At 42.5% G+C, this 23456-nt stretch overlaps 1 protein-coding gene across 1 annotated transcript; it reads right to left on the bottom strand.

Annotated features, from left to right (window-relative positions):
* Positions 1-635: 635 nt before the first annotated feature.
* On the bottom strand, positions 636-23299 carry LOC135075301 (ubiquitin carboxyl-terminal hydrolase 5). Its single transcript, XM_063969692.1, has 17 exons — positions 23049-23299; positions 20691-20816; positions 20024-20209; positions 19580-19686; positions 18782-18947; positions 17506-17673; positions 15687-15848; positions 13848-13951; positions 12080-12260; positions 9363-9574; positions 7165-7287; positions 5179-5293; positions 4603-4716; positions 3881-4028; positions 3156-3362; positions 2899-3008; positions 636-1245 (listed from the first exon to the last, which is right to left on the bottom strand). The coding sequence occupies exons 1-17, from the start codon at positions 23151-23153 to the stop codon at positions 1183-1185; spliced, it is 2397 nt and encodes a 798-aa protein (XP_063825762.1). The 5' UTR covers positions 23154-23299; the 3' UTR covers positions 636-1182.
* Between the last annotated feature and the right edge of the window lie 157 nt (positions 23300-23456).

Raw genomic sequence — 23456 nt, 5'->3', positions numbered from 1 at the left:
TTATGAACCAAATAGTATGAATTCATGGATAAAATAAATATTTTTTTCCTATGCGCAATAAAATTCGCCCGCTGTGTCCTGAAGAAAAAATTTTTTTCACCTACTTTTTGCGAAAAAAGTACCATACAATGTTATATTTTTATAAGTCTGTTATATGTAGCTTTCAGATCATATTTTTTTATTAGATTATCTCCAGTGGTTTAAAAGTAAACGACGTTTATTTAAAAAAATGCTTTTTGGTTTTTGTGAATTTTACTCAATATTTCTAATTTTTTGTATGAAAAGGCAAAAAGTTTGTTCTAGAAATGAATTCGCCATCCTTTAATTATCCGAAAATGATACCACACTTGCCCTAATACCCATAGTTTTGAAGATATGGGCCTTAAAGTGAAGCGCGGCGGAAGGAAACTTGCCCCCCCTCCCCCTGCTACCACAGGGGGGGCTCCCGATGTCTACCGACGGAAATCCACTCAGGAGCACCCAAAGAACCACTGTTGCAAAAATGAGCCTTCTATACCAAAGTGGAGGGGTCTCCATACAAATCATTGCACTAAATTCCCTACTATTATCAGTGAATATCATTTTGTTTGTTACTCTGCATTAAAAATAAGTGGGGATATAATTGAAAGATGTAATTTAAGGTAATAATTTATTACTTTTCGTTGTTTCCTTTTAATAGCCATGAATGTTACATGGGCAAACACCCTGACAATGAGCGGGTGCCATCAAATGAAACACTGCTTCTTGAGAATCAATTAGGTACAAAGAAAACTTGTTTAAGCATGAGTTACACAGTACAGTAAGCATGGCCTATGGCGAAAAAACAGTTCAAAGTTACATAAACTTTTCAAATTCATCTGATATTTTTCTTGTTAATATGGTGTGACAAACAATTAAACATTGCACATCTCCTGTTAAAAATATACAAAAAATAACTGCAAACAAAAATGCATTTAGATGCAAAAACAACCACTTTTGATTAGACAAGATAAAAAATTTGTTAACCTAATTGAAATGTCTAAAAATTTGTTTCTATAAAATAAATATCGCCTAAAAAGTAGTCATTTTAAAATCTCTTAAAACATTTTTTACACATATAATATGCAGTCTAAGACATTAAATTCTTACTCCATAAAATCATGCCAGCGATTTTTGGTACAATTATTTCACATTCTGTTAACATCACAGCCTTTCATAGAGATATAAATATCCAAGATCTTTGGGAGGGTTTTCTGAGAGAGCAACCTGTAACAGAAGAGATATGGGTATAAAATACTTCTGGTATTCTGGTCAAGCATGATAAACTATTCTACACAAAAGGTCAGAATCGCATAAAATGTATTTTAGATAGGATAGTTCCATTACTGATCTCTAAAGGTTAGACCAGACCAACGCGTGCAGCCGGCGTGCACGATGACGATGGCGATGGCGACCAGACAGCGTGTATGAATTTGTAGCGATGTGTTCACATCAACGCGTCCTGTCATTGGTCGCGGCGATCTATGCAGCGTCTGCACGCAGCGATCAGCGATCATCGCGACATTTGTAACTGTGACGTTTCTGTTTTTTAAAATCGATGTAATAAATAGTAAGTAGGATCTGTTAAAAAGTTTTTACACAATTAAAAATGAATTATTCATAACATACCACTAGTCTGACCTACTTGAATAATAAAAAAGGTTTTAGAATAAAGTATCAATATCAGAATTTATTTTTATGTAATAAACAAATTATTCTAGTTTTCTCGAGAACCTGCTTCTTCAACTTCATAAATAAAATTGGGATATTATCTGCAGAACGAAATAATTGAGAATGTACATGTCTGCAGCTTTCTCAAAGGCCCTAGAGCAATTCTAAGTATGCCATAAATAAAAACCTAATTAAAGTCATCAAACGTCTCAGTCATTAATTTAGTGCCACTAGAAACACCTAGTTGATCAAAACTGGGTTTTTTGGGTTATTATTAAAGACAAAAAAGATATTTGGACTATTATGTAGGTACTCTGTGGTTTGCCTTAAAAAAAGTAAATGTCAAGATGACTTGCACCAAAAATTAAAATGAAAATTGATTTTGATAGATGTTGTGTTGAGTTCTGTGTAGTTTTGTGCGATTTAACGATAAGAACGACAATGGTAAAAGGTAATGGGGGCAAATTTTTTCCCTCAAGGAAAAAGATGAATTGGTTATAATCTTACTTGCCCACAAGGATATTGTACGAGCACGTCAGCATCGACCGCGACCTACAACATGCTAGCCGACTGGCCCATGAACCCTGAACGAACGTGCACCGTAGGCACTCTACACCGACGGCACATTGGACTGGACACATTGAATTGTGTTCATTATGTAAATCTTGTATATAGCAATAGCATAACAGTAATAAACCAGATATCAACCGTCCGCGTTGTGTTTCATTTCCCCCACTGAGGCCAAGAAAGCCTTAGTGCAGTCCTCCTTCCTATCAAACCTTTCTTTAAATCTAATTAAAAGGTATTGTTAGGGCTCTAGGGACTACAAACGAAGCCAGAAATATAGCTTGGTTATGAGTAACCAATACCTACTACACCGCATGTAATCCTGTCTCATTCTATAATATATGGCCGCCTGAATAAACTTGAGTGAAAAAGTGTTTCCACTGTCTCAATTGCATCAAAAGCTCCAAACAAATCATTTAATTCAGTTTCTATTTTGCCGAATAGGCGTGATTGACATTATGCGTGACAGTTGTGGTGACAGTGACAACCTGCACGCGCAGTGATCGCCATCGCGGTCGCGGCAGTGTGAAACAACTTTTGCACGCGCAGTGGTCGCCATCGCCATCGCTGCACGCGTTGGTTTGTCCGAACCTTTAGTTTTGTATCCATTTAATGAAAGATGTCAAAATAGTATGTATTTACCTTGTTGTCGTTGAATATGACCCAGCGGCCCTCGTGCAGCACGTGGCACACGTAGTGGCCTACCTGCGTCGACGTGCCCATGTGGGAGATGAAGGCGATCAGCTTGTATTCTGGGGAAAACATCATTTTACTAGCTCAGTTAGGTAATGGCAAACATTGGCTTAGTAATTATAGAAGTCTCATGAGTTTTACGACATGACCAACTTTAGAAATTCGTCATCGCGTTGCGTGATTGCGTTAAAACAATCGCAACTCACTTTCTGGTCCATCGCGGCATCCGAGCGTGCGGTCGGGCGCGGGCGGCGCGGCGTCGTCGAGCTCGTGCGCGTGGCTGAAGATCCAGTCCACGGCGCGGCCCACGTCGCCGTCTGTGGACGCCAGCGCCTTGGCCGCTTGTGCTCGCGTGAAGCCCATGCTCATGATCTGTTCTACGCTCGCCTCGTCCGCTACTGCTCCGGCGCTTGCTGTTGGAGAAATAACAATGAGCAAACATAAGATCAAACGCAGTGTCAGGCAACGTTCGAGAAACATTTCAATTAACCCTGACTTTATTTAGCCCCACTGTAGAGTAGGGTCCTTATATCTCGCTAGTGGCGTCAGCGGTAGGTCATTAGAGTGGCGCCACAGCTGCACTATAGACTAAGATTCTGTCATTCACCAGATTCCTCATTGCATACTTTCCTCATTGGAATGAGAAGACCTTAACCTAATGAGGGCTATCGTTTTTATACTTAACAGTTGGCACCCCTGGCGATTGACAGGACCTTACTCTACAGTGGCGCCATCTTGATGAGTGCAATTGCGATAGTCCTCCTACCACTTTAGCGCTCACCAAACCTAACCTAACCTTACTCTACAGTGGCGCTAACTGGTGAGCGCTAAAACGATAGCCCTCATTAAGTCGTAGTTGGACAAGCAGACATGTTCACGCGCAATAAAAATAGGGCCAGGAAGCCAGGATTATATCCATCATAAATCATACCAGCAGCGGCTCCGGGCGGGTGGAACTCGTTGGCGAAGTCCCAGTCGTTCATGTGCTCCATGAGCCAGTTGGAGGCGGGCTCCATGCCGCCGTTGTTGGTGTAGTACAGCGCCTTCTTGCACGCCTCCACCGGGAAGCCCATCTCTAACTGCAATGGAACAAAGTTCACTTTGAGTTGTAATTGAAAGTGGATTCTTGGATGGCTCAAACTTGGGAGTGCAAGTGTGGTTTTGTTCCTCAGTCGACGAGGCACATGATGTCGTACCCTGCATGCCCAAAGAACTGCACGCAGGAAGATTTAATGAAAGCTACTGACAACGCCACTCTTGTGGAGGAGTTTTAGGCTGGACATTCACAGTGTCCAGTATAAAACTTTGAAGTTTGTTGTCGAAACGACAAGAAGAAGATTGAAAGTGACCTCGTTATTATCCAAGGATGGGTGAATCGAGTCTGTAATGGAAGGTTTTTGAAGGGTGAAAGAACAACAGAGGCTCTAAACTCTAAACGATTGAGCATTTTTCGACTAGAAGCAATGCGACGTAATGCGATTAATACTTCACGTACTACAACGCTACATGTTATTTTTGCATCGAATCACGTCGCATCGCGTATGTCTTACACTTAGGACAGCGGGTTATCACTCTCATCAATCTTTGGCATGACCGGCTGCTGAATAAGTGTCAATGAACATTTTAGTTAGGCTTCAGCCGAAGTGTACTTACGAGGTCAGACAGCAGCGATTCGTCGTAGGTAGGCGCAGGCGTGTCGGACGCCGCGTCGGGCAACGGAGTTTCGCCGGGCTGCAAGCCGCGCCCGCGCAGGCAGCCGAGATCCACCTGGATAATGTAATTTAGAAACTTTAAGACAATCCTAAAAAACATTCATGCCCGTTTTCACCAACAATCCCTAATTTTAAAGTGACCCCTTTGGTAAAACATAACAGACATTTTGTTTTCATAGCGGTCATTTCAAAATTAGGGATTGATGGTGAACACGGGCATCAATATTCCAAATACATGACTAAAATATTTCAGAAAGAATGAATTCTGATGATAGATTCTAAGTTGACATGCATTAAATTTGAAGGCACAACTTATCTAAAAGAAGAATACAATTAATTTTCAATTAACCTTTAAATACGATAGCACCTCCGAAAAAAAAGTAGCATAGGCCAAAAAGTAAAGTCAATAGCTTGTATTGGCGGCGTCAACTGTTGCCATTCTGATGGAAATAGATAGAGAATTTATCTGATAAGGACCAAACAGCACTAGCTACAAAACTCTGCAAGCTTTACGAACCTCCCATGGCATATCGACAGCCACATCAAGCTTGGCGGGCGTCCAGTCCTCCTTGATGGTGAACTTCTTCAGCTGGATCAGCAGGTAATCCGGGAATGTGGCGAGCCGTGTGATTCTGAAATAAAGTCGTATATTGTTGACTTGTAGTTCTCCAACTGGAGTCTGATATGATATAATGGTGATGGTGAGGAGGAGCTTTATGTTTTTTCAAATAATTTAGTACCTAATCTTGTTTCTTCTCAGCACTTCCCATATGTTTGTCTCGAAGCGCTGGTAGGGCCCTAAAGATAAGGAGACATGTAAAGTGCCCCATAAGGGCTTTTCTTTTTTATTATTTACTATATTTTGACGTTCATAAGTGCCACTTGTGGTCTAAACTGAATAAATATTTTTGATTTTTTTTTGTTGTTTTTGGAGCAATAATATTTATTCATTTCTAATTAGTGTCGATCTGCTATTGACTGTATGCTAAAAGGGAGTGTAAAAGACTCATTGGTAGCAGATGGGGTCTTAACCCAAAGATAACACTTTGGCTCTACACATCAGTTATCAGGCCCTCTGTCACTTATGGATCAGTTGTCTGGTGGCCCAGAACAAAACTATCCACAGTAAGATCAAAACTCCAAAGCCTGCAACGTCTAGCAAGCATAGCGGCCACTGGTTGCATGAGAACCACACCATCGGCATCACTTGAGTACCTTCTGAATCTTAGACCCTTAGATCTCATCATTCAGGAGGAAGCGCAAGCAGCCGCTCTAAGACTTAAAGGAAACGGCCTATGGAAGCAAAACAAGGAAACAGGACACTGCGATCCTGCAGAAAACCATAAAAGATATACCTCTCACTGAGGCACCCATCGATAGGATACCCTGTGAACACATTTTCGACCGAAGATATGATATCCAACTTACAGCGGAGACGCGAGATTACTCTGGAATCAATGAAGTTAGGATATACACGGACGGCTCCAAAACTCAAACGGGTACAGGAGCTGGTGTCTTCTCGAATGATCTTAATATAAGAATATCAACAACATTAGATAAACACAATACAATTTTCCAAGCAGAATGCATTGGAATTACCAAAGCAGCACAGGCGGTAACAGCCAGAGACATCCGAGGTCTAAACATAAGAATTATCTCGGATAGTGCATCCGTACTGCAAGCGCTACAAAGCAACACAATAACAACGGCCCTTATATTGGAATGCCATGAAGCGCTCCAAGACATTGCAGCTGTAAATGGAGTTACCCTACAATGGATCAAAGGGCACAGTAACTCTTTAGACAACGACGCAGCGGATGAACTGGCAAAAAGAGGTTCGGACACAACAGTATTTGGCCCGGAACCAATACTGCCGATACCACAAGCACAGATCAGGAACTGGCTGCGTTCCAAAACAGAAGAAAAACACCACACAGAATGGAAAAATAGCGAAGGATGCAGGCAAACTAAAGATGCGGTTCCGGACGTATCGAAAAAGTTCTCCCGCAGCCTCATCAGACTAAACAGGGACAGCATCCGCAAGGTTTTAAGTGTCATAACCGGACACTGTATGCTAAACAAGCACCTATACAACATAGGTGTCACAGACAGCCCACTGTGCAGGGGGTGCATGGAGGCAGAGGAAACACCGCAGCATGTGCTCATGGAGTGCAGTAGCGTGGAAGAACAACGGGCTCAATTTCTTCGATCACCGTCGTCGCTACAGGAAGCCTGCAGCAGCCTGGACGGGCTGCTCGCCTTCTGGGGGGATCTGGGGTGGTTGGAGTAGGAAGATAAACCACAAATCGCGCACAATGGCCCTATCATGAGGCTAAGTGCGGTATTCGATTGCCCTGCAAAACTAACTAACTAACTATGCTAAAAGGGAATCGACATTATTATTAGTGATCGTTTTTAAAAATTCTCACCAAGTTTAATGGCAATGTATAAAAGCCTATTTTAGTAGTTATGTCATTGGCAGTATTGACTGTCCGCGACTCACTTGTGGGCGGTGACCTTCTTGTTGACGGCGCTGCTGAAGAATTGCTCCACGCTCTCCTCCTTCATGAAGCTGTCTAGGCACGCCGCGAACGGGATGTGCGGCCGCACCACCAGGGACGGGTCGCTGCAACCACAAACAATAATATGGTCACCTGTTGCACTTATGCAGCTTACTATTTTATTTATTTTACCAATGGTCCGTGACCCTCACTCGGCATGGGGCACACTGAAAACCAGCGCCGTGGCCTTCGTCACCGTGGGCCACGGCATATGCTAAGTGGGGGGTCCCGTTGCAGTGGGCATCTTGTTGGTGAGTGTGAACAACACTGGCTCAGTTTACTCTTGTTTTTATTTTTTTCTTCTTCCATTATTATGTGCCACTGTCATGTCTATGTAATTGCCTGTCTTTGTGTGATGTCCATTGTAATAATCTTTCTTTCTTTCTTTGTATTACATGGACACTATCTACATAGCCGTGTGAGCCGCGCAATGCATTCTTTACAGAGTAATAGTGAAGATCGCTTCCTACCGATAAGACTCGAAGTTGTCTTTTTACGATTTATGTTGCCGGAGATTATCACTTTCGTCGAAGTAAATAAAAGGGTTTCTTTCTATTATTAACAATACCGATTGACTTGACTATAGAGCAAACTGTGATGTATAAATGGGTCATTTCGGGTCGGGTGCTATGGCGACAACAGTACACGCAAATTGTGGGCGCATAAATGGGCACCGTTGACGCTCGGGCCTTAGGGCATTATTGTATTGTTATCAATACACGCATGATTTGGACACGTATGTCCTAGACTGCGGACGGAGCCGGAGCCTCTCGTGTTCTTTGACGACGTCGGCGTTGGAACTTGGTGTAGCAAGTATTATGGACGATGCTAGTGACGGTATACTGGATCCAGTTTAGATGGCGCTAGTGACACTTGGACAAGTGGCGAGCTGTGTACTCACAGGCGCTGTCCGCTCGCTTCGGCCTGCGCACGGCGCCGCTCGTACTCTCTCACAGCATCAGCGTTGGAGGCAGCTTTCAGCGCCACTGGCACCGGCAAGTGGTGCTCAGGCCGCGTGGTGTAGCGCACATTGCCGGACTCTATTCCATGTTAGAGACTAGTGACGCACAGTAAGAGCGCTTTCACATTTATGCGACTTTAGCAGTGCGACAAACGCGCGATAGATGCGCTGCCGATCATATAATATGACAACGTATGCCTGCCTTCACATTATAAAAACGCCGCTGCCGCGCTTCTGTCGCTTCAAACGCCCTAATGTGAAAGCGGTCTAAGCGATAGTATACTTACGGAGCCTCTTGTATTATTTGACGACGTCGGCGTTGGCACTGGGTGTAGCAAGTGTTAAGGACGGCGCTAGTGACGGTACACTGGATCCAGTGTATAGTTTGGTCCGTGAGCACGTAGAATTTTGTCCAATGACCCCAAGCTACCCATCCTTATCGCACGCGCGTAATTATATTGCTGTCGCGACTGTGTGACTGGCACCCGCAGTGAGTGTGCGAGCGCGACAGCAACATAATTACGCGCGAGCGATAAGGATGGGTAGCTAGGGGTCATTGGACAAAATTCTACGTGCTCACGGACCGGGCTTTAGATGGCGCTAGTGACACTTGGACAAGTGACGAGCTGTGTACTCACAGGCGCTGTCCGCTCGCTTCGGCCTGCGCGCGGCGCCGTTCGTACTCTCTCACAGCATCGGCATTAGACGCGGCGTGCAGCGCCACTGGCACCGGCAAGTGGTGCTCGGGCCGTGTAGTGTAGCGCACGTTGCCGGACTCTGTACACTATATGCTAGAGACTCACTAGTCACTCACTAGTGACGCACAGTAAAGCTTCAACCACACTTACATGTACTGCCACTGGTCTCGGCCTGCGCATTGAGCCTCTTGTATTCTTTGATGTCGGCGTTGGAACTGGGTGTAAAGCCTGGTCCGTGAGCACGTAGAATTTTGTCCAATGACCCCTAGCTACCCATTCTTAGCGCTCGCGCGTAATTATGTTGCTGTCGCGCTCGCACACTCACTGCGGGTGCCAGTCGCACAATCGCGACAGCAATATAATTACGCGCGTGCGATAACGATGGGTAGCTAGGGGTCATTGGACAAAATTCTACGTGCTCATGGACCGGGCTTTAGATGGCGCTAGTGACACTTGGACAAGTGACGAGCTGTGTACTCACAGGCGCTGCCCGCTCGCTTCGGCCTGCGCGCGGCGTCGCTCGTACTCTCTCACAGCGTCAGCATTAGACGCGGCGTGCAGCGCCACTGGCACCGGCAAGTGGTGCTCGGGCCGCGTGGTGTAGCGCACGTTGCCGGACTCTGTGCACTGAACGCGCTCCTCGACCGCAAACTTGAGGCAGTCAGCCGGGTTCGCCTTGTGGCGGCTGTGGCGCTGTTGGGACAAAGGTTCTTGGTGTCACTCTAATACAAGATAAGAGAAATCAGGGTGAAAAGAAATCACGATTTTTTTGATTAATTTGATTTTAGGGACTTTTATTAGGTTTTGCGATCATTTCTTTACTTCTTCTTACGGAAAACATTTTTATTTACGTAGAATTGATGTATAGAACTGGCAACACCGCCAAAAAAAATGTGGTTATCTAAAAAATCGCAAATATATTTGTATAGAAAAAATATTTTTTTCAAATTCTCCATATAAAACGACAATTTCATACATTAACACCTAATATTAACATTGAATTGTTTTCGAACATTACAGTTGATTATTATAAACTCCCAGCCTTTGATTTAAATCAGTGATTTTTATTTAAAAAATCACGCAATAAAAATCGTGATTTGTAGCGTTGCAGTTTTGGCTGTTTTTCACAAATTGTTTTTCTTACTCGATATTCTGATTTAGGATACCACTAGCGACATCTATTGGCGTGATTTAGAATTAATTTGCAATAGATGGCGCTTTTTGCTCAGTCAATTCAAATATATTTTTATGAAATATTTCCTAATGTTTTTATTTTGTTTATTCTATTTTTTGATGGAATGTTTTCAGTGTTCTGGAAATTGTTTTCATCATGGTTTTTATTAGTGTTTGCTTTTTTGGGCGGCGAAACGGAACGTCTCGCGACATCTCTATGAATCGCGGCTGTCAGTTGAGCTGTCAAATCACTTTGGAATTTTGGTCGATCTTGCGCAACCGCAATTTTGTTATTTTCGGGGATGTGATCCCCTATGTTTCAAATCGTGTGATGCAGAATGCATCCACGATAATTTATTAATATAATTTAAAAATATTCACACATGAGGTAAGTTCCCGTCGGAGAATTTATTTATTTTTCGTGATTGATAATTTTCGTATTCCAGTACGTGGTATTTCATGTGATCGTTTCTTTCAGAAATTTCCTAAACGTTATGTTGGACGAGGGCTGGGATGCTGAAAACTGCGAGTGAAGTTTAAATTAGCGAGCAGTTTTCGTGAGTATTTGTTTCCCATTGCGGTTTTTTTTCATAACCTAATGCCACGTTCCACTTGTGATTCTGACACTCGTATTTTTCGTTTCAGATGCGGGATTTTACAATATTTTGTAGTTTAAACAATTTCATACTTCAAATTTTACATTGATTTTATAATTTAAACATAATATTTTCATGATATTTCATATATTTTAATTTCTCTTCATTTCGTATGAATTGTTTCTCCTTTCTAAACTGCTGATCTCTTCGCATTTCCTCCTTGTCATCAAACCTCTGTCTCTGCAAGAGTTTGAACGCTTACCTGTCGAAGAGATGCAAGAGCTTCATCTGGCACTGCGCGCTTGAGGCCGTGGAGGACGCTGCTTGTAGCCTAAAAGTGTGCGAGACCCGTTGGACCCCGGAAGAAGAGAGGAACGTTCAGGGTAACGGCTTATAACCGCATGGCTTCCAAGGTACCCACTTTTCCATCCTTCAAGTAGGAGTCTTTCCGACCTGACATCGTGCAGTTATCTTAACTATTAGAGTCTTTTAATATTTAGGCTGAGTTTTAAGAAATTTGTAGTGGCAATAATATTCACCAAACCGAACCTAATTAACGACCCTGAATCCCTTGAGATTGGCACTATTACAGTAGTTATTATAATATCGTAATTGTTAACTATATATGAGCATACGAGATAAAATAAATTGTGTCAATTGAGAGGGAGCTGTTTTATTTGCATTTCTAATCACAACACAAGGAACGGTAACTTATATAAATTTCTGCAAGCCGGACAACCTCTTTTCACGTGCAGACAATTCACCATCTTCTTAGTCTGCACCGGTGGCGGTTCAATTCCAGTCACCAAGCCGCCAGGAAAAAATCATTTCTTGCAGATTCAAATCATGATTTAAATTATCAACCCTAAGAGAAATGCTAATCTTACTTTAGGGATTTTCCTGAATGAGTCGTCATAATAATGCTGTTTTTAGAAATGTTATTTTTAGGCGTGTCGACATTGCAAAGCGAGCAAGTCTCGTGATGTGCAGACGCGTTTACTTCGCGAGCCAAATTGAAATTAAACGAGGCTGCCTCTGGATTTGTTCAAATGCAAAGCCTTGCAATGTCAATACACGCTTTCATAAAATATGGTCAGCATTACATAAAATAAATACAGTCGCCGGCATAACAAATGCAACAGATTTTTTGCAAAATCACCTATAAAAATCCATAAGTGCACCACAAGAAACACAATAAAGCAAAAGAACGCGGACACATTCACGTGGCAATTTCAATGTCATTATTTATTTTTCAATTAGGGTTTTCGCGAATGAAAAATCCGCCAGATGGCAATACGTAGACGCGAGGTCCAATGCTGCATGATTGGTTATTTTTGATCTGTGAATCACACAGCAGTCAGACCCCACATCCACGTCCCGCCATCTAGCGGATCTTTCATTCGCGAAAACCCTCATTGAATTTTCTTACCTCAACAAGCGTGAGCAGATGCAGATAGAACTCGTGCGCGTCCTGCTGCCGTTTGGTGGCGAATTCGGCGTGCGCCTTGCCCACCAACTGCCGGAACATATGCGGAGCCACGCCGGCCTGCGTGCCTTCTGCTTCGGGGATCGAATAGCGCCCGGAGAGGAGCCCTACGCCTAGTTTGGCGCTGTGGAACGAAGAGATAATGAAATACCGCAAAAAAAAGAGTATATTGTTGCAATGAGGGCTACCGTTTTAGCGCTCACCAGTTAGCGCCACTGTAGAGTAAGGTCCTGTCACTTGCTAGTAGCGAAGACAGTGGCACCAACTGGTGAGCGCTAAAGTGGTAGGAGAACTATCGCATTTGCACTCATCAAGATGGCGCCACTGTAGAGTAAGGTCCTGTCAATCGCCAGGGGTGCCAACTGTTAAGTATAAAAACGATAGCCCTCATTCGAATGAGCTTTACGAAGCCACGCCGGCCTGCGTGCCCTCTGCTTCGGGGATCGAATAGCGACCGGAGAGGAACCCTACGCCTAGTTTGGCGCTGTGGAACGAAGAGATAATAAATACCGCAAAAAGGGTATAGTTGGTGCAATTCGAATGAGCTTTACGAAGCCACGCCGGCCTGCGTGCCCTCTGCTTCGGGGATCGAATAGCGACCGGAGAGGAGCCCTACGCCTAGTTTGGCGCTGTGGAACGAAGAGATAATAAATACCGCAAAAAGGGTATAGTTGGTGCAATTCGAATGAGCTTTACGAAGCCACGCCGGCCTGCGTGCCCTCTGCTTCGGGGATCGAATAGCGCCCGGAGAGGAGCCCTACGCCTAGTTTGGCGCTGTGGAACGAAGAGATATATTGTTAAAGGGTTAAAAAAGGGTATATTGTTGCAATGAGGGCTATCGTTTTAGCGCTCACCAGTTAGCGCCACTGTAGAGTAAGGTCCTGTCACTTGCTAGTAGCGAAGACAGTGGCACCAACTGGTGAGCGCTAAAGTGGTAGGAGAACTATCGCATTTGCACTCATCAAGATGGCGCCACTGTAGAGTAAGGTTCTGTCAATCGCCAGGGGTGCCAACTGTTAAGTATAAAAACGATAGCCCTCATTCGAATGAGCTTTACGAAGCCACGCCGGCCTGCGTGCCTTCTGCTTCGGGGATCGAATAGCGCCCGAAGAGGAGCCCTACGCCTAGTTTGGCGCTGTGGAACGAAGAGATATATTGTTAAAGGGTTAAAAAAGGGTATATTGTTGCAATTCGAATGAGCTTTACGAGCGCTTACACATTAGGGCGTTAGTAGCGCGACTGCAGCGCGGCAGCGGCGTCTTTATAATGTGAAGGCAGGCATCCGCTGTCACATAGTATGAAATTTTCGTCTGTCGCGCTGCTAAATCGCCTAAATGTGAAAGCGCTCTACATGTGTGGTGGCTCGCTACAGTTCGTTTTTCAAGTTTTCATAGACATTACACTATCGTTATGTGCATGTACACGTACACACACAAGTAAAGCTCACTCGCCATCGTGAGTTGCAAGAACTATAACATCAGCTCGGGAGAATAGGCATCTTCTGAGCAAGCTCACTCCATAGATTGTATCTGCAGTTCTACACCATTTAACTTAGATGAGACTTATGAAGGGAAGACTATACGTCACTTCTCACATCCCAATTTTTTATACGAGTGTATTTATTCACATATTTTAATGTTTCAGTCTTAAACAGAAAATATTTTTGTAACACAAAACGGTTTCGTGATGTAATCTCATAACAAGTTCTTACGTTTGGACGTTGAAGTCATTGACGGGATCCTCCGGGAACGTGGCGAATAGTTCTGGCGCGCCTTCGACGTAGCGCCGAACGAAGTCCGGCATGCGGAACAGGACCTATGAAGCAGCCAATTTTTAAATGTTAGACCATAGCTAGAAGCTAAAGTGGCATGTCTAAACTTTTGGTGAAAATGATCTTCAATAGGGTCTTACACCTTTTTTTGTTTGTTTACTAATGGAGTGACGTCACTGCGGATCCGTCATGGCGGATGGGCGTTTTAGATATTTGAAGAACAGATTAAAAAGAAGCGTTTTTAAAAGTGAACTTAAAAATTCTATTTGCACTTTTATGTAAAAATATCAACGTTTCCCGTTTAGTTTTTATGAAATCTATTAAAGACATGCATTTTTATATTTTTTCTTACATGGGGTGAAATACCCTATTGTTTATTTCAGAGATGACATTACGATTACAAACTTTAGTCATTCATGGGGGATAGCGGGGGCATCCTTGCCATCTTTGTCGCACAGAAACGGCTTGGCGTTGCATTCAAGAGCGATGTGTAGTGCCCGCCGTGTTAGTAGGGCCCGCCGTGATAACAATGTGACAAGTGGTTAATGCGTGCCGTTACTGACTCTAGCCTGTTTACAGCAGCTATTAAAGTCCGGTCGCCGAGCTCGTAGAATTTCGTCCAATGACCCCAAGCTACCCGTCCTTATCGCTGGCGCGTAATGAGGGCTATCGTTTTTATACTTAACAGTTGGCACCCCTGGCGATTGACAGGACCTTACTCCACAGTGGCGCCATCTTGATGAGTGCAAATGCGATAGTCCTCCTACCACTTTAGCGCTCACAAGTTGGCTCCACTGTCTTCGCTACTAGCAAGTGACAGGACCTTACTCTACAGTGGCGCTAACTGGTGAGCGCTAAAACGATAGCCCTCAGGGCAATCTACAACGTGGACAGTCTAACGTCATGTAGACCCATTTTCAAGGAATTGAACTTGTTAACTATCCCGTGTATATACATTTACGAGATTTGTGTGTTTGTCAAGACAAATTTTACTCTGTTCAAGACTAAAAGTAGTGAATGTAACTTTAATACTAGATATCCACATAGATTAAATTTCCCTGCGAAAACTACCAGTCTGTACAGTAAAAATGCTTACTGTATGGCCATAAAAATTTATAACAGGTTAGATGAAACAACAAAGTCTCTTCCTTTGCAACCATTTAAAAATAAACTAAAAACATTGTTGGTACAAGCTGGGTTCTACTCTGTGGAAGAATACTTTCAATCCTTCGACAGTAGATTTCGTGTGTTTTAGTTGAAACCCAAATATTTTGACTGTTTTATGACATAATTATATTCTCGTATTAGTTTATGATTGACCGATGTGATGATTTTATTGTTATAAACAGTGGTTTGTCCTGTGTAATAAATTTTGTACCTAACCTTTAAAATTGACATGAATACCGACTTATTTACTAATTAAATTATGTATTATTAATTAAATTCAATTGACACTAAAAGTTATTAATTAAGAACCAAAATGTAATTTATTAATTTTTAATGTTATAAATATAATGTTAACAATATTTGCATGCCAGCTTCTGGTGGACTGTGCGGACATTTTAATATTGTAAGAACTTGTAGACCACTTTTCACGCAAATAAACTGATTTGATTTGATTTTGATTTTGATCATTATATTGCTGTCGCGAATGTGCGACGGGCGGCCGCAGTGAGTCAGAAATATAATTACACGCAAGCGATAAGGATGGGTAACTTGGGGTCATTGGACGGCATTCTACGTGCTCGGCGATCGGACTTTAGCAGATCAGTATACTACCTGCACGACGCTGTTGATGTAGCAGGAGTTGCCGAGGTTGCTGAGCCCAGTGAGCGCGGGCCCGTGCAGCGGCCGCAGTTCGCTGCCCGACTCTTGGAGCGTGTTCCATTCACCAGTGCGTTGGTTCAGCTCCAATTCTAGCTCCACCATGGATTTGTCCGTCTGCAGGTTACAATGGATTAGTTTGTAACTGAAGAAAAATAGTATGAGCGGCGCAGTGGTATTATAAAAGTCGGCCGTGTGGTGTAGTGGTTCGAAACGGACTACTATTCCGGAGGTTGCGGGTTCGATTCCCGCACAGTACAAACATTTGTGTGCATGAACATATTTGTTTGTCTTGGACTGGGTGTTTTCTATGTATAATATGTATCTATTTACAAAAAAAAAAGTATTTAAATAAATAAATAAAAAATCGTTTATTGCTTGCTTTACAAAAAAGGAATTACAAAAAAAACATATTAAAAAGGTGGAAGTATTTAAGTATGTTTATATCCGTTGTCCCATAGTAAAAGCTTTGCTTAGTTTGGGACTAGAAGCGCAGTGTAAAATGTCCAAAAATATTTTTATTATTTATTAAGTGGTCAAAACGCGTGAAATAGGCGGGCGCACGCGACGGTAGGAAAGTTTTATCTTATACGTTTTCACCATCAATCCCTAATTTTTAAGTGACCCCTATGGTAACACATAACAGGAAATTGGTTTTCAAAGGGATCACTTAGGGATTGATGGTGAAAACGGGCATAAAGTACTCTTGGCTAGCGTTCTTTCGGAAGGTATGGCCATAGCCATCTCGTTCTTTCATAACAGCGCGAATCTATTTTAGAATACAAAAGAAACGAGATCATGATTTTATAATGCCTTTACAGTCATCTTTAAGCAAGATGCATAGAGTTCAAATTACCTTCTGCAGCTGCTGAATGTTGATCCCAAAGAGCCTCTCCGCTGCCAGGCGATAATAACCTTTATGCACTTCACACAGAGTTCAAATTACCTTCTGCAGCTGCTGAATGTTAATCCCGAAGTGCTTCAGATGCTCGGCGAGGTTGGGGTCTTCTACCATGTCGTCTTCAGCGCACGAGTACAAGTCTCCTTTGCCGTCGGTCGTGATGGTGCCTCTTCACTGCCAGGGGATAATAACCGTTATGCACTTCACACAGAGTTCAACTTACCTTCTGCAGCTGCTGAATGTTGATCCCAAAGTGCTTCAGATGCTCGGCGAGGTTAGGGTCTTCTACCATGTCGTCTTCAGCGTACGAGTATACGTCTCCTTTGGCGTCATAATGGTTCCCGGCTTCACTGCTGAATGTTAATTCCGAAATGCTTCAGATGCTCGGCGAGGTTAGGGTCTTCCACCATATCGTCTTCAGCACATGAGCACACGTCTCCTAGGCAGACGGTCGTAATGGTGCCTCTCCACTGTCAGGGGATAATAACCTTTATGCACTTTATACAGAGTGCAAATTACCTTCTGCAGCTGCTGAATGTTGATCCCAAAATGCTTCAAATGCTCGGCGAGGTTAGGGTCCTCCACCATGTCGTCTTCAGCATACGAGTACACGTCTTCTTTGCCGTCTTTCGTGATTGTGCTTCTCCACTGCCAGGGGATAATACCCTTTAAGCAAGCTGCATAGAGTTCAAATTACCTTCTGCAGCTGCTGAATGTTGATCCCAAAGTGCTTCAGATGCTCGGCGAGGTTAGGGTCTTCCACCATGTCGTCTTCAGCGTACGAGTAAACGTCTCTTTTGCCGTCATAATGGTTCCCGGCTTCACTGCTAAGAGATAATACCCTTTAAGCAAGCCGCATAGAGTTCAAATTACCTTCTGCATCTGCTGAATGTTGATCCCAAAGTGCTTCAGATGCTCGGCGAGGTTAGGGTCTTCCACCATGTCGTCTTCAGCGTACGAGTACACGTCTCCTTTGCCATCCGTTGTAATGGTGCCCAACTTCACTGCTAATGGGTAGCCGGTCTCGCGGTAATGTTCCACCTGGAGGAATAAAATGAGACTTATTAGGGACAAAAGTTTCAGTTTCAGAGTACAAACGGGAATAATACAAGAAATATTAATAGAGTTAGTTTACAGATAAATGTTTGGCATCATTGTTCGTTCGTTTCAGCCAAATGACGTCCACTGCTGGACAAAAGCCTCCCCCAAGGTTTTCCACAATGAACGGTCCTGCGCTGCCCGCATCCAGGCTCTTCGCGGCTGGAAGACGTAGCGTGGGCAGGCCTCCTACTAGGTGGACCGACGATCTGGTAAAGGTTGCGGGAAGAGCCTGGATGCGGGCAGCGCAGGACCGTTCATTGTGGAAAACCTAGGGGAAGCCTTTGTCCAGCAGTGGACGTCATTTGGCTGAAACGAACGAACGAAAGGAGTTATTTTTTTTGGGTATGTGTGTTTCATTATGACAGTTCATTGCTGGGAAAAAATTCTGCACGGCGCGCGTGTTGCATACACTGCACCAGAAGCAAAATATTCCAAAAAGTCTGCATTGCCTCGCGCGTGAACTAGCTGGCTATTTTTCTGAATAAAAAAAAATGGGGAAACTGTATTTTGTAATGTTCTTTGGGGGAAGGCTTCATTTAACTTTTTTTCTTTTTTGACTTGGTTTTGGGAACCACGATTTCGTCAATGTCACGTTTAAATAAAGTTATACCAACCGCGTGGACGTTCCCGCCCGAGCCGTAGAAGTAGCGGCGGCCGCACAGGATGGTGAACTATTGAAGCTAGGAGCTGGATGAAAAAAGTGGGACATCACGCGTTGTGGGGAAAGCTTACGTTCTTGTTCCCCGTAGGTCTAAGTTGAGCCTAACTTCGAACCCTACAGGAGATTTATAATGAAAAACTGTATTTTTGAACTGGTTATATTATTACAGCAAGACTAAGATGCGCGCGCGATGGTCGTACGGAATGAGTGAGCGGCGGCCGCGGTTGCGGCAGCGTATTTATGTGTAGGCGCGGGGACCCCGCGCTCCCCCGCCGATGCGCCCTCTGTTGTCATCACTAGTTCTAAAATGTTGTTATTGGCTTTGTGACGTTTCTTGGGGGACGCTTAGGTCTAGCAGTGTGTACAAAAAAGCCTAATACAACCAACCGCGTGGTCGTTCCCGCCCGAGCCGTCGAAGTAGCGGCGGCCGCACAGGATGGCGCCGTCCGTGAGGTTGAGCCACAGGTTGTTGGTGAGCTCGCACTTGGAGCACTTCCAGCCAGACGGCGGCACCTTCACGCCGTTGTCTAGCTGCTTCAGGTTTACTGCGTGGCTGTAGGAAGAAAAAAGTGGGGTTAGTTTACCAGATATAGTGATAAAAGTGACCACATTGCACTTTGATCAACAATACCAACTAAAGTCCGGTCGTCGGGCACATAGAATTTCGTCCAATGACCCCAAGCTGCCCATCCTTATCGCTGTCGCGACTGTGCAATGGGCGGCCGCAGTGAGTGCGCGCGAGCGATAAGGATAGCTTGGGGTCATTGGACAAAGTTATATGTGCTCGGCGACCGGATTTTAGATATCACACTTCTCAAGTGCGCTCTTATTTCCCGATACGTAATTTTTGAGCTGACCCGGTATCTAGTTGGTGTTGTTGATCGAAAACGTTGCATTCGACGATGACGTTAATGTTAACAGTTGGCATCACTAGCGATTGACATGACCCTACTTTACAGTGGCCCAATCTTGGTGATTGCAAATGCGATAGTCCTTTTACCGCTTTAGCGCCATTTGGCGTCACTGTCTTCGCCACTAGCAAGTGACAGTGACCTTACTCTACAATGGCGCCAATTGGTGAGTGCTAAAAGATAGCTCTGACAAACTTTTTATGAACTGTCAATGGGACTCTCATTAATTTTGTTACAGTATAAAGTGTGAACTATGACGTATGATTAAACTTACACGGACACTTGTCGAGTTTCGCCGTCCCAGGTGCCCTGTAGAGCGTTCATCTCGGCGATTTTGAACGGAGACTCCGCGTCGATCACTGCTTGAACTGACTTTTTCACCTGCAAAAAATTCTCAGTGTCACCAGAGTAAGCTGGATTTACACAAAAGCGGTATTTAACTGATAATGATGACCTAAAACACTATATGTAGTCATAGAGAGTCCAATGAGTGTCATCAGTGCGTCTACTATAACAATTTGATTTCTCTTATCGTCTTCACCCATCGCTCTTCGCTTCTCAGTATATTCATACTGCTTTCATTCGAAAGCGACAGAAAGAAAGAGAGAGAGAAATAGACCGTATACAGTACAAACAATTTTTTTGTTTTAAAATAGCATCAATTCCAACTAGATGAAATACCAGTGTTTGAGCTGTGGTGTGCACAAGTTGATCTTACCACATCAGGCAGTTCTGGGTTAGGCCAGGCATAGGTGTGGAAGCCAGGCAGAACTACCACCTCATAGTGGTCGGTGTATGTGAACTTAGGCCGCCCGCACTCGGGGTCGAAGCCGCCCTCCACTCCGATGGCCAGACGTGTGATTTTCTTCTCGGGCCCGTCGCCGGTCTGCTCTGGTTCTGGCACCTGTATTTTATTGAAATAAACGTGACAACACTAATTAGTTGTTTGGATAAAAGCAGCTAAAATTATATGTATGTTTATACTGAAATTAAATAGTTTATTCAGTACATAGGCTCATTCTATGCAGGGTTCGTAAGGATAATTATCGGATAATTATCATGAAGAGTAATTATCTTGATAGTTTCGAACCCTGTTTCTAGGGCACTTATACACGTTCCAAATATAGCTTACCCTACCACTGGTAATTGCATATAACTTGCAGCATATAAGCTGCAAAAACAACTGAACTACTAGGTTTTTGCAGCACTGACTTCTATCATTAGGTGTCTGTTAGTTTGAGTTGGCATATCTGAAAAAATTCGCACTTGCTTCGTTCAGTCTTAATTAGGAAGGCATGAGCAAAATTGAATGGTATAAAAATAGAAGAAGAAAATGTTAAATGTTCTGCTGATGCTAGTCAGCTAAAGATGAACAGTGCAGTTACCGGTTTTTTTTCCCTCTGTATGTGTAGGAAAACCGCATTGCCTGTCTTCTGGAAGTACTGCTCGACATAGTTGCGGCCAAACCCGAGGAAAGAGACGAGAGACACGTAGATACCGGTCTCGGATTCCTGAAACAACAACAAAAATAATTTTAGAGTACAAGTTATCAATTAATGTTTGTACTAGTTTCAATTCATAAAATCAATACCGTTTTACAGTTAGGAATGAAAGTATACTGTGTAGTTTAAAAAGTGCCCCCATAATTAGCATAAAGATAAGAGTTCATATCACCCCAAAGCAAAACTTGCAAAGCATAAGGGCACACTTTTGCCATTTTCTCCGAAACTGCCGCCACAAGCAGACGACAATGTTGAACTCTACCGACGTATACTTAGGCGCTTTTCTAATTCTGTGCGGATTCTCATTGAGTTTGTTTAACTTGAGTCGAGTAATCAAAAGAAACAAGTTCTCATCTGTGCTGCTGTCAGAAAATATACTTCTTATGTGCATCGGAATAGCGTTCGTTTCTCGCGCGATACACGAATCGAACTTCGAAAATGTTCAAGCGTTCGAAATGGATGAGCGCGCATCGGCGATCACGAGCCGTGGGGAGTCTAAACAATGCACTATTTGGTCGGCCATAATGAGTTATGGGCCATTAGTCGTGTCGTTCGTAAACAGCTTTGTAAGCCTAGTTATAGACAACTACCTACATTATACTATGATGCAGGAAATAGCAGAAAAGGAAAATGAAAACACAGACCAGGATTTACGTGAACGGACCATAAATGGAAGGTTTGAATTCAAGAATTTCTTTTTATTTTGGAAAAGATACTTCTCACAGATAGCAATTGCACTGCAGTGGATTTTGCCCATTCTACTTGGATTATTCATGTACCCAATGGGTGTGAATGAGAAAATGCTGCCAATGGGTGAACAGAGGAGTGATACATGCATGGCAATGATTTCTTTGAGCAATGAAACTTGTAATGTTTTTGAAACTTTTACCATAAACAACACTCTGGGACTTCGTAAGCATAAGCCAACCAAAGATTATTTGATTGCTTTTGATGATAATGATCAAAATATTTATGGAAATAGAAGTGTTCAAATCAACTCTGTGGTGGACAATTTATACAGGTTAATACATAGCATGCAAAATAACACCGTTGGCAATGTAACTGTGATAAGTGCTCCAATATATCGACAGCCAAAATCTGAAGTAATGTGTACAAAAGTGTGCTATATTGATAACAGTAAAATGTTATTATACATGTTTGCATTGGCCATTGTTAGTTATTTTGTACCGATTACCATTTCTACAATTATATTGACTAAGATAAATTTAATTGACACTAAAAGGCCAAATGAAAAGTTGTATGTGAGTCGAGAATTGATCTATAATTTGTTATTTTGGACTCCTGTGATGTTGGATTCATTTTTGTCATTGATATTATGCTCGTACTCTATGAACGGAATGAAATCGTCGCTGATTACTACCATTGCTAATGTATACCAAGCTGTCAAGAATTTCATGAACACAAAATATTTCAAAGACAATACTATAACACCGGTTTAATTTTATTTTGTAGACAAAAATGTTAAGGTGTGAACTTGTTTAAAAAATATTTATACCTACCTAATAAAATACAGAAACAACACAGGGCTAATATTTTTTTTCCTCTAAATATCTGATAATAAGTAGAACAGCTATTTGCAAAATGTTAGATTACTGCAAGTCTAGGGTCTACTGTACTTGTCACTACCTAAAATTATAAGGAGAGAAACAGTTATAATGTCTGGGTGTCCATGGAAGACCAGCGTCTTAGCATAATCTACTGAGATGCAGATGCTATAACACCATGCTTTTAGTATCTTCAGTATTATCAGTGGCACACCTTTTCAGTATCATTGTAACATGTACACATTCTTAAAAACTGTTGATTATGTGTATTGTTGATGACAGTGAATAAACATTTTTTGGTCAGAGGGTAGGGTTTCATTCTTTCTTTCTAATAAGAAATTAACCAAACAAAACCAAATGAAGAGTTAAGAACATCAACTGGTAAGAATATTAGTAATTTTTTCAAAGAAATTGACATAAATAAAATTTTATTGAGGTAGGTTTAGATTACATTATTTTTGATTTTTATTGTTATAATTAGATTTAAGGATTTATATTAGATGATAAGACAAAATATTTCAGGCGTGGGCGATAACACAGGTAATACTGGACATTTTAACAGTTAAAATCTGAAGAAATAATGTTATTATTTTGACTAAATTACTTTCTAAGTTCTATTTACCGGCAGATAACTAAATGAGAGGTTAGAAAGTAAGGAGTACATTTTGCAACTCACCGGATTGTCGAAAGAATAAACACATTCGTCTTTGTAAATCAGCTGCTGAGGCCCAGGTATTTTTATTTTAGATAAATGTGGAGTCAACAGGTCCAATGACGCCATTATATCTTAAAACTATTGATGCTTTATGTGAAGAACAAAAATGCGATGCGAGATCTAACAAATCAACGACGACGCCGAAAATATTCAATCAAAATGCAAGAAGACCACAATCAAACAAGATTTGAAGACAATCAAAATTTTACTTTATATTTTTTTATTTCACGGTTCTGTTCTGGAAGCTAGTCAATTTAGCCAAATATAGTGATGTTTCTGAAATTGAATATTCAGATTGGTGTGTCCCTATTTTTTAGTCGATAACTCGATACAACACTCGATTACTTTGCATTAGCGTGTGGTGTGGTG

Source organism: Ostrinia nubilalis, chromosome 10, assembly GCF_963855985.1.
Source record: "Ostrinia nubilalis chromosome 10, ilOstNubi1.1, whole genome shotgun sequence".
NCBI classification, from domain to species: Eukaryota; Metazoa; Arthropoda; class Insecta; order Lepidoptera; family Crambidae; genus Ostrinia; species Ostrinia nubilalis.
This window is presented reverse-complemented; position numbering and strand designations above follow the sequence as displayed.

Coding starts and splice junctions, on each gene's coding strand:
- LOC135075301 (XM_063969692.1), bottom strand. CDS start 23,153: ATGGCGTCATTGGACCTGTTGACTCCACATTTATCTAAAATAAAAATA. Junction 5,294..7,164: donor AAGAAGGTCACCGCCCACAA/GTGAGTCGCGGA, acceptor ACTTTATTTCAG/AATCACACGGCTCGCCACAT. Junction 1,246..2,898: donor TCATATTCAACGACAACAAG/GTAAATACATAC, acceptor CTTCTGTTACAG/GTTGCTCTCTCAGAAAACCC.